General features: G+C 35.7%; 1 protein-coding gene across 3 annotated transcripts in view; it reads left to right on the top strand.

The window, feature by feature from the left end:
• Nucleotides 1-115: 115 nt before the first annotated feature.
• The window catches only part of CYP39A1 (cytochrome P450 family 39 subfamily A member 1), a 102,797-nt gene continuing 90,285 nt past the window's right edge, over nucleotides 116-12,627 (top strand). For all 3 annotated transcript variants that reach the window (XM_008958685.4, XM_003833200.5, XM_063605302.1), the window contains exons 1-2: nucleotides 116-558; nucleotides 10,616-10,751. In XM_008958685.4, coding sequence (XP_008956933.3) covers nucleotides 382-558; nucleotides 10,616-10,751 — 313 coding nt within the window. In that variant the 5' untranslated portion in view covers nucleotides 116-381. The remainder of the gene's footprint in view (nucleotides 559-10,615; nucleotides 10,752-12,627) is intronic.

Genomic DNA, 12,627 nt, shown 5'->3' with positions numbered 1-12,627 from the left:
GGAGGTTACTGGGCAATGTAGTCCGCCGGGCTCCGCTACGTCTCTGATTGGCCGGCCGCGGGTCCCTCTGCGGCTCCGCCCCCGGTCTCCATGGCAACGCGGCTGGTTCTCGCCCGTCAGTCCTAGCCCGGCCCTGCCCCTCCTTGCATTTTTTCCGCGCTGGCTGAGATTCAAAGAGAAGTGGAGGTGGGAGGGAGCGACAATGGAAAAATCACCTAAAAATTGGGACAGAGGAAGGAAGCTACAGTTACGAAGGAGAGCTGCAAAAGTTGCAGCAGAAAGGTTGGGAGTCCCGACAGGTTCCGTAGCCCACAGAAAAGAAGCAAGGGACGGCAGGACTGTTTCACACTTTTCTGCTTCTGGAAGGTGCTGGACAAAAACATGGAACTAATTTCCCCAACAGTGATTATAATCCTGGGTTGCCTTGCTCTGTTCTTACTCCTTCAGCGGAAGAATTTGCGTAGACCCCCGTGCGTCAAGGGCTGGATTCCTTGGATTGGAGTTGGATTTGAGTTTGGGAAAGCCCCTCTAGAATTTATAGAGAAAGCAAGAATCAAGGTATGTGGTCGTGGCAGACGGGGTCTCCAGAGGAGACAATGCTTTCTTTTTTAAACTTTCTTTCATTGGCTCTTAAGTGCAGTGCTAGAACACGGGGAACATACCTGCTTGCTTCAACTAAAGGATCTAGTCATTTCTGAATTCCTCTACTAACAATTAACAACAATATCCTGTGCAAAATTTTGCGAAAGAAATGAAATACAATTGCAGCGTGCATCTACATTTTTGGAAGTAGAGATTAACTTTTCGTATTTTTACTTCATCGAAGTTAAGTTCCAAATGTGTATGTGTTAAGTAAATGTTTTCAGTAATTGGGAAAGATAAAGTGTAATCCAATTTAAGTTTGTGAAAATGAGTAATTCGTATCCAAATTGGAGTTAACACCAAAGTATTGTACAAATTGCTTGCATAGTTGGTCCGTACACAATAAACAGGCTCTGTATTTTTAGCTGACGTTGTTATTTGATGATGATGTACTCCATTTTCACTACGGCCTGAGGAGACTAGTAATCCTCCTTGTAGTAGATGTTTTTGTCTTGAAAGTATCTTTTAAATGTCTGAGCACTTTAAGGAACAGACCTTTATTAATGTCTTTTAAGTTTTATTCAATTTCCAGTAACAAATATTTTATGGTATTTGATTGTCTAATAAATTTGTATGATATTATAATTATTCTTATGAATTATAATACTTTCTGTGGTGACCCATTTTCCATCTGGTTAGCCCAATTTGTAGAATGAATTTATACGTAGTAGCATTATTTTACCACTGATCATTTACCTTCAAAATCTCTGAGATTCCAATTTAGTAAAAAACATATAGAAAATTAAAGATAACTAAGATGAAAATAAAAATAACCCAGAATATCACACCAGCTGTACTGTAAAAATTTAGTGTATTTATATTATTTTGGTCTTTTTCCTTTGTATTTACAACTATTTAATGAACAACAATGGAATAATAGTGTAATACTCTTTTATGTGCTTTTGATTTTAACATATAATGTGAATAACTTTCCTGTACCATGAAATACTTTGAATCTTCCTTTTATGGCTATATTTTGTCATAGGAGGATACAATAGTTTACTTAAATCTCAATAGTTGGGTTTATAGGTTGCTGCCAACCTTTTTTCTTTCAGCCAGTGCTTCAGTGAACATTCTTGCGTGTTTGTGTGCACGTATTGATTGTGTGGTTGTACATTTTGCAATTATCTGATTGTTTACTCAGAATAAATTCCTAGGAGTAGAATTGCTGAGTCAAAGGACATGCACACTTAAATTGTTTATATGAATGTGTTACTTTTGGAAAAAGAAGTATGAATATGCAATTTTTATTTTCCATCGACTGTATGCAATTGCCTAACTTCTCAAATCCTGGGCCACACTGAATACCATAATTCTTTGCAATTTTTGCTAGTCTGATAGATGAAACATTATATCTCCTAAAGAAATACTCCTTTGTCTCCCACAGCCTTCCTTATGCATATGATCTTGATAATTTTTAAGGAACTGTTTTTTTACAAGCTTGTGTCAGAAGGCTAAATATTTGTGAGGTCTCTATTGCCTTCCTGACTAAACAAAACAAGTTATTGCTGGACTCTGTGTCTCACACCTGTAATCCCAACACTTTGGGAGGCAGGGGTGGGAGGATTGCTTGAGGCCAGGAATTTAAGACCAGCCCGGGAGATATCGCAAGACCTCATCTCTACAAAAACTAAATAGAAAAATAAAAAATTTAATCTGGTCCAGTGGCACATGCCTGTAGTCCCAGCTCCTGGAGAGGCTGAGGCGGGAGGATTGCTTGAGCTCAGGAGTTCCAGATTCCGGTAAGCTATGATTGAGCCACTGCACTCCAGCCTGGGCAACAGAGCGAGACCTTGTCTCTTAAAAAAAAAAAAAAAAAGAATATGACTGCATTATTTGATGTTTTACTACTAAAAGCTTTTAAGGTTCACTCTTGTCTTTTCTTGTACCCTTAATCTGGGCAGTATGATAAAAAAAAGCCAGAGTGCTCCCACCTTTGGTGCCAGGGGAGATTCAAATCACACAAACCTTAACCTTCATGCAGGAAGGCTCACACCAGCCTACCCCCTAACCACAATGAAACCCTAAGACCTGTCTCTTTTCACTGTTTTCTCAAGTCATTTTCAGATCAGCTTGAGAGGACTGCCCTTCTTTCCCCAGAGAAGTCTCATTGTGTATGAAATAAACCTCTTCATACCCTCTCAAGGTGTGTGTGTGTGTGTGTGTGTGTGTGTAAATGTAGTAATTGTCTTAACATCCAAACCAGATCTTGGGTGGGGGTCCATTCTGAGTTTTCGCAGTGGCTGCAACAGGTACTCAGTAGACTTGTTGCGAAATTCCATCTAAATGGCACCTGCATAAGACACTACTTATGGCGTATTGAACCTTCAAGAAAAAACTTCTAAAACTCTATCATTAGCTAACACTCTCAGCTTCTCATGCTCCTCTAGAAGACTGAGAAGAGACAACTTTGGTGACCACAAAAACATCTTCCCATTATTTTTATTTAATCTTTGAATAGATCATGCATTTATACGGTTCAAAAAATTGTAAATATAAAAACTACAGGGAAAGTCCCTTCAACCTCTTTTTCCCTTCCACCCAGTTCTCACTGCTCACTCCCAACCTTGGCAACTGTAATTCATTTCTTATATATTGTTTCATAGTTTCTTTAACTGTATACAAGCAAATAGAATTATAGATTTTTATTTTCCGCCTTATAAGCAAAATGTGTCATATTACTCACACTGTTCCTATGTCAATAGGGATTTACTCTTTACATATTAGTACCATATAGAACTCCTAATTCTTTGAAGATGCATGGATATGGCTACATTTATTTAATAAGTTTCCTCATCGATAGACATATGGTAGTCAGATTTCTAAGATAACCTGCAATGATCTTGCAACGATTCCCTTGTGTAATCACTTCCTTTTGAGTGTCAGCAAAACCTAGTGACTCACCTCTAATGAACACAATATGGCACAAGTGATCTGATGTTACTTCTGTGATTAGGCTTTCAGCTTGATAGCAGACTCAATTGCCTTCCTAGTTTGCACTCTTTGATGATGAAAGCTGTCATTATAGAGAGGCCTACAAGGCAAAAAATAGAGGGAGGCCCTGGCCAACCCCAGTAAAAATCAAAAGTCTTCAATCCAGTAGCCTGTGAAAAACTAAATTCTGCCACCAACCGTGTCAGCTGGGTAGTGAATACGACTACCTGAGTTGAGCCTTGAGATGGCTAGAACCCAATCTTTAGTTACGAAATTCTATTACAACAGAAAAACCCATATTGCAAACCTGATACTTTGTACTTTATAATTGAGACAGAAGATTTTGTTTATGCTTCAAACTGCCTGGTTATATCAATCTTTTGTTTATTAGAATTTACCATTTTTTAAGCATGAGACATTGATAACATTTCTGGCACTCTGAGAGAGTTATTTTAAACATGTAATAGTATAGACAATCTGCAGCTATCTACAAGTATCTATTTGTTGACACAATGGAAACATTATTTGTTTTTTTTTTTAACTTTTACCAACTGTTTTAATATACATCAAACAATCAGCATTAATCCTTTTAGTCTTTTTGACCTACCCTGTCTGCATCTTAATCATTTTCTTGTTGTGCCAATACTGTTTGCATAAGAGTAGGTTTATAATTTTTTTTTATTATTATACTTTAAGTTCTAGGGTACATGTGCACAACATGCAGGTTTGTTACATATGTATACATGTGCCATGTTGGTGTGCTGAACCCAGTAACTCATCATTTATATTAGGTATATCTCCTAATGCTATCCCTCCCCCCTCCCCCCTCCCCCCACCCAACAACAGGCCCCGGTGTGTGATGTTCCCCTTCCTGTGTCCAAGTGTTCTCATTGTTCAATTCCCGCCTATGAGTGAGAACATGTGGTGTTTGGTTTTTTGTCCTTGTGATAGTTTGCTGAGAATGATGGTTTCCAGCTTCATCCATGTCCCTACAAAGGACATGAACTCATCCTTTTTTATGGTTGTATAGTATTCCATGGTGTATATGTACCACATTTTCTTAATCCAGTCTATCATTGATGGACATTTGGGTTAGTTCCAAGTCTTTGCTATTGTGAACAGTGCCACAGTAAACATACGTGTGCATGTGTCTTTATAGCAGCATGATTTGTAATCCTTTGGGTATATACCCAGTAATGGGATGGCTGGGTCAAATGGTATTTCTAGTTCTAGATCCTTGAGGAATCACCACACTGTCTTCCACAATGGTTGAACTAGTTTACAGTCCCACCAACAGTGTAAAAGTGTTCCTATTTCTCCACATGCTCTCCAGCACCTGTTGTTTCCTGACTTTATAATGATCGCCATTCTAACTGGTGTGAGATGGTATCTCATTGTGGTTTTGATTTGCATTTATTTGATGGCCAGTGATACAGAATGGGAAAAAATTTTTGCAATCTATTCATCTGACAATGGGCTAATATCCAGAATCTACAAAGAACTCAAACAAATTTACAAGAAAAAAACAACCCCATCAAAAAGTGGGCAAAGTATATGAACAGATACTTCTCAAAAGAAGACATTTATTCAACCAACAGACAGATGAAAAAATGCTCATCATCACTGGAAACATTACTTGAAAACACAGTGTCCCAAAGTGTACTAGGCTGAAGTTCGGTATTTTGCAAAAATATTCAATAAATAGTTTAAGTAGTTGGTTGGAAAAATATTTGCTCAATAAAGCATCATTATTTTTCAGGTTCTAATGAGGGAAATGGTGTCTACCTCCCACCAACAGGTGTAGAATGTGAAATTCTGAAAATGTGGGCATAGGATCTAAATGTCAAGCAGCCCCCAAAAAGACAAAGTTCCCTACATTAAAATAGGTAAATTAGACAACTTCTGCAGTTTGTCTACTTAAACAGCTCTTGGGAAGGGCACCTCCTTTAAGCCACTCTAAGCGATATTTGAAGTCTTACCTGTAGTCATCTATGTTGAGTTAAAATCTACTTTCTCTTATATTATTAAAGCTGCACCAACTTTGTTTTGGTTAGTGTTTGGATGATACATATTTTTCTATCCCTTTCAATTTTTCCGAGTCTTTGTATTTTAACCCAGTCTCTTGAAAAATAAAAGATAGATTGAACCAAATGAAAATAAAAATACACCATGTCATAATTTCTATCACTATGTGCTTATATTAGAAAAGAAAAACCTGAAATTGATAAACTTTCAAGAATCATCTCCTTCTATAAACAGAGTAAAATAAGCCCAAATAAAGCAGAAGGAAGGAAATAGTAAGGAACAGAAATCAATGAAGTTGAAAATTAAAAAAAAAATAAGGAAAATCAATGAAAGAAAGAACTGGTTTTTTGAGAAGACCAATAACATTGCCAGACTTCATGCAAGACTGATAGAGAAAACACCAATGACCGATGTTTGAATGAAACAGGGAATATCACTGCAGACATCAAAAGGGATGATAAGAAAATACTATGAATAACTCTACAAACATAACAAGTTATATAAAATGGATCAATTCTTAGAAAAACGTATTCTAACAAAACTATCCAATATACAATACATAATTTTAATAGCCCTACACTATTAAGGAAATTGAATTTGTATTTTGATAACCTCCCAAAAAGAATTCTCTATGCCCAGATTGTATCATTGGAAAACTATACCAAATGTTTAAAAAAGAATTAACTATGAGTTCCATTTCTTCCAGAAAGTAGAAGACAAAGGAACATTTCCCAGTCTATTTTATGAAGCTAGTATTACCTTGATCTCAAACCACAGATAGTACAGAAAAAAACTACAGACAAATATTACTTATGAATATATTAATAGATGCAGAAATAACAAAATATCAGCAAATAAAATTTATCAGTATATGAAAAGAATTACCGAGTGAAGTCTGTCAATCCACATAGGCTGCTGTATTAACAAGCTAAAGAAGAAAAAGCACATAATTGATACAGAAAAAGCATTTGACAAAATTCAATATCCATTCCTGATATCCATTGATGATATCAGGATTCATGATAGAGGGAAATTTCCTAACTCAATAAAGGACATCTACAAAAATCCTGCAGTTAACAGGACACTTAAATGATGAAAGACTAAATACTTCCCCCATGTGATTGGGAACAAAGCAAAGATCTCTGTTGTCACAACTCTTATTCAGCATAGTGCTGGAAATTTTAGCCTGTGCAATAAAGTAAGAAAAGAAAAGAAAATATATATGGATTCGAAAATAAGAAATAAAACTGTCTTAATTTGCAGATTACATGATTGTCTATGTAGAAAATCCCAAGGAGTCTACAAAAACCTCTGGAATAAATACAAGGTATACATAAAAATATCAATTGTTTGGTTACATACTAACAATGAACATGTGGAAACCATAATTAAAAATACATTACCATTTAAAATAACTCAAGAAATATTTAGGTATAAATGTAACAAAATGTTTAGAACTTGTATGCTAAAATCCACAAAACATTGATGAAAAAAATCAAAGGTCTTAAGGGAGAGACATACTGTGTTCCTGATTGGAAAAGTCAACATGTTAAAGATGTCAGTTTCCTCCAAACTGATATCCAGGTTTGATGCAAATGCTATTCCCAGCAAGATTTGTTGTAGATATAGACAAGGTTATTCTAAAATTTATATGGAAAGACAAAGAAACTAAAATACATAAAACAATTTTGAAAAAGCAGAATAGAATGAGAGGAATCATTCCACTCAATTTCAAGGCCTATTATTAATCAAGATGATTTAGTACTGGCAGAAGGATAGACACGAAGATTAGTGGAAAAAAAAAGAGTATCTAGAGATAGAGCCACACAAACATGCCAAGTGATTTTTGGCAAAGGTGCAAAAACAACTCAATGAAATAAAGATGGCCTTTTTAAACAAATGGTGATGGAGCAATTTGATAGCGTAAGCCAAAACAAACAAAACAACAACAAAGAACCACTCCCAACACACACGAAACATGAATTTCTACCTAAGTCCTATATCTGATATAAAATTAACTCAAAATAGATAACAGACTTAAATGTAAAACATAAAGATATAAAACCTGTAGAAAGAAATATAGAAGAATGTCTTCCTAATTTGGGATAGAAAATAGCTCTTAGACTTGACACCAAAAGGACAGTTCATAAAAGGAAAAACTGATAAATTGAACCTCATCAAAATTAAAAGCATTTGCTCTGTAAAAGAGCTCATTAAAAAGATTTAAAGAAAAGCTACACACTGGGATAAAATATTTGCAAACCACATATCCAACAAAGGACTAGTATCTAGAATATATAAAGAACTCTCAACACTCAACAGTATAATACAAAATCCAGTTAGAAAATGGGCAGATGACATAAACAAGATGTATCAATGAAGAGAATATTCAGATGTCAAATTAGTACACGAAAAGATGTTCAACATCAATAGTCATTAGAGATATGCAAATTAAAATCATGAGATACTACTACACATCTATCAGAACGGCAAAGATAAAAATTGCAACAACACCAAATATTGCTGAGGATACAGAGAAACTGGATTACTTATACATATGGTGGAAATATAAAATGGTACAGCCACTCCAGAAAACACTTTCTCAGTTTCTTAAACATCCAAACACGCAGCCAACCATATGACCTGGCAATTGCACTTCTAGGAATTTATCACAGAGAAACTTAATGTTTACATAAAAACCCAGATATGGATGTTTATGGAAGCACTATTTGTGATAGCCCTAAACTGAAAGGAATCTCACTGTCTTTCAACCTTATTCATTTTTATTGTTTTGATTTTTAGAGACAGTCTTGCTGTGTTGCCCCGCCCAGAGTGCAGTGGTGCAAATCATAGCTCACTGCAACCTCAAAAACTCCTGGGCTCAAGCGATACTCCTGCCTCAGACCCCCAAAGCAGTAGGATTATAGGCATGTCTAGCCCAGCCTTCATAATGTTTAAATAAACTGTCGTACATTCATACAGTGGAATACTACTCAGAAATATAAAGGAATGAATGATTGATACACACAATTTGGATGAACATTCAGAGAATTACACTGAATGAAAAGCCAGTCCCCCCAAATTGTATACTAAATGCTTCTGTTTATATGACATAGTGAAATTCAAAGTTATAGAAGTGGAGAACAGATTAGTGGTTGCCAAGGATTAATGAGAAGGTAAGAGTGAGAGAAACAGTGGGGACTGGCTATAAAAGGGCATCATTTAAGATCTTTGTGGTGATGGAAACATTCTGTATCTTGACTGTATCAATGTCAATAACTTGGTTGTGATACTGTACTATAGTTTTGCAAGATGTTAATACTGGGAAAACAGTAATGGATACGTAGGCTCTTTCTGTAACATTTCTTACAACCGCAGATAATCTACAATTATCTCTAAATAAAAGGTTTAGTTAAAAAATATACAAGCACCACTTCTACAACATACCGTGTGTGCCTGCCTTTACTTCGTAACACCGAGGCTGCTGACATTGCATACAAAAAAAGAACAAAAGGAAAGCAAGCAAAACAAGCACAACAACAAAACCCTGTTACATAATTTCTAACACTGTGCGTGACCATCTTTCACTCCGCAGTTATATTGCAGTTACTTTAAATGCCTCACATCGACAATTATCTCAACTGCTGATTCAATGTATTTGAACGTGGTTAGTCTACACTTGTGGCCAGGTGCTTATAGATGTTACAAAAAGCTACCTACTAATGGGAAGTTAAGAATTCTCATTTGAACAAAACTTTAACAATGAAAATTAGTCATCTTCTAAGTACTGGTTAACAAACAAATACAGATAGGAATGTTAGAAAGCAGTGTAGATGTCTGGATCACTAATGTACAAAAATGAGACTTCATTTTCTGGTGGCTTAATGATTTTGGGGCCTGCAAGTTGCCTAGTAGCACCCAACACTGTGTTGCAGGAGTAATCATGTGCCATCTCTTGGGAGATATACAAATGACTAATACTGAAGTAGTGACGAGCATAAATTATGCCTTGAGATATGTATAATGCTGTAATGGAATATGAAAGTATGGTGATTTCTTTTGATGATAGAGTCATGGAGAAGACTGAGGTTTGTTGCCCACATTCATAATTGAAGAAACTGCTAAATTATACTTAGACGCCAATAAAAATGATGACTTTTTTTTCCCAACAAGGTCATAGACCCCTGCTATCAAACCCTGTGCTACAGTATGTTCAAAGGTTGCTAAGAGTGATCTGATAAAGAGGGGAAAATTAATGATGTAGGAGAGAGAGAGTCATAAATGTAGAAGAGAGAAGGCAAGAGTGTAGGATCCATAACACAAATGGAGAAGTGTTGACATTTCACAAGGGCAGGAACCTCCATCCGTGTTAAGAGGAGGGAACGCATGGAGAATGGGTGCAAATGTATATACCTTGCAGGATTTAGTAGCGAGAAACTGAGACCGCTACTTGATTGCTCCATTTTTCTAGTGAGTTACAAGGCAGGGACACTATGTCAGAATGGAGAGGTTGGGCAGGTTGTACAGGTGAAATAGTCATTTTGAAAACTAGGAAAGTGAACAGATTAGAAAAGTGTATAGGATTGCAAGACATTGTTGAATAACCATGGATTTCCCATACACCAGTTGGCAATTTTGAACCTTTTTGTTGAACAATATTCAGCTATAGGTTGCTTATAAGTCTACTAATATCTTGAAAACAATGTTTAAATGTCACAATGTTGATATAATTTCTAATTATTTATAATTATTATTTTCTACTTATTTCATAGTACAAGAAAGGAAGCTACAAATAGGCAATAAAATGATCAAAGGGAACATTACATATTAGGACAGAACAAATTAAAATGTATATAATTCAGATCTGGCTGAAACAATCAAAATTTATAACTAATTGCCAAATATAATAATTTTTCTTTTGACTATAACTTCAGCATTAGGATTCTTGAGGAGAATGGTCTTAAACATGGCTTAGGAATGCTTACTAATATAATCTATGTTTGTTTTATTTCAGTATGGACCAGTATTTACAGTCTTTGCTATGGGAAACCGAATGACCTTTGTTACTGAAGAAGAAGGAATTAATGTGTTTCTAAAATCCAAAAAAGTAGATTTTGAACTAGCAGTGCAAAATATCGTTTATCGTACAGGTAAAGAATATTTTCAGATAGTCCATTCGAAATCCAACATTGGAATCCAGGAGTAGTTTTAGGTAAAAATTACATCCTCATTCCTCTATCAAGAATGATGAGGGTCTATTATTTTATTCTTGAGGTATGGGTAGAAGAGGAAAGAGTTATGGGTAGGATAGTCTGGCCATTGAAATGCAAATGAATGGCAGCCTAATACATTTAGATTTGAATTAGACACGTGAAAGTGATAAGGTTACCTCATTGATGTTTTCTTTAGAGAATATTTGGAATCTGTATCATGTTACAGCTTCCAAGATGTCACTAACTCTGTTCCACTGCTGTGTATACAGTGTTCTACAGGGTACAGCTCTTGGACTGGTTACATGTTACTCAGTCCCTGAAACTAGAATTCCATGGCTTAGTAAATCCTTTACAGTGGCATTTCCTGACAAATTTTATAGGGCTGTTATGGTCAATGGGAGCTTGACTTGCCCTTTCACAAATCCTCCATCTTCAGAGACTACCAGATTGTACAGTCAGCATGCTTCCAGCATGGCTGTCTGCCTTCATTTCTTCCTAGGTTGCAATTGTGTGTACTGGGGCCATGTGTCCTCCCTAGAACGCAGAGCTGGTTCAATTTGTGTCTGGTTCTTTTTTGTGCTTTCACAATGTTTTTGCTTACTTCTATTCTCTGTGGCTTCTTTCTCTCTGTTTCCCTTTTTTCTTCTTTGGTTCCTTTTCATGTAACCTTTTGTGCATTTCTTGCCATTAAGACAAGAAAGTTTGTTTTAAAAGCTACCAGTAATCAATAGAATTATATATATTTTTTCTTCTTGTATGCATGATCATCACAACCTGTTGGTGAAATTCTTTGATTATTTAGTGCTTCTTGATACTTGGACTATGGAATTTTAGATCAAATAATATAAATATTTTGAAGGCCTTTGATCTGTAGAGTCACATATCCCTTCAGAAAAATTTACTAAGTTACCTATCAGAGGTGTATGGAAATGATTGAGTTTTTTTCACCTGAGCCTCCTCTGGGGACTTTCATGTTTAAATATTTCGTTGAACAGATGAAATATATTAATATTTATTGTTGAGTCAGCTTCCCATCCCTCCCATATAGTAGATGTATGCTACTATACATAGAGAAGATGTATAGTAGCATACTATACATACCAGCATAGTATATGTATAGTAGCATAGTATACATACTATACTGGTATGGTAACATAGAGAAGATGTATGCTCAGGAAATCTAAAAATTGTTTTTCATTAACTTACACAAAATGTATCTTACACGTAATAGGATGACGAAATACAAAATTAAAACTTATTCTTTGAAAAAGTTACTTCAATAAAATGACAACAATGGACACAGGGGACTACTAGAGGGAGGGGGGTGGGCGGCAGGGGGCAAAGGTTGAAAAACTAACTATTGAGTACTGTGCTCATTACCTGAGTGATGGGATTAATCATGCCCCAAACCTCAGCATAACACAATATACTTGTATAACAAACCTGCACATGTACCCTTTGAATCTAAAATAAAATTCAAAATTTTTTTAAAACAGAAAAAGTTACTTCAAGGTCAATAAAACAAGATAAAATAAAAATATAAAGAAATGAGTAAAAAATAAACCACAATTTCTAATTAGGAATGTGTGTTATAGAAGGAGCATGAATACTAACATAAAGAAAATAGTGGGCTCAAAGCTATTCATGGGGTTAGGAAAGGCCTCCTGGTGGAAGTAGTGTTCAAGAAGACACTTGAAGGACAAATAGAAATTTGCAGGAGAAGTTTGAGGCTCATAGGTATAAGTGTGTGGGATTGGGTGGGAGTAGATATGGGTATAATAAAGGAGAGAACATTCTGAGCAGACAGAACAGC

The sequence above is a fragment of the Pan paniscus genome, chromosome 5 (genome assembly GCF_029289425.2).
Source record: "Pan paniscus chromosome 5, NHGRI_mPanPan1-v2.0_pri, whole genome shotgun sequence".
Taxonomy (NCBI): domain Eukaryota; kingdom Metazoa; phylum Chordata; class Mammalia; order Primates; family Hominidae; genus Pan; species Pan paniscus.
Note: the sequence above shows the minus strand (reverse complement) of the source record. Positions and strands in the feature narration are given on the sequence as shown.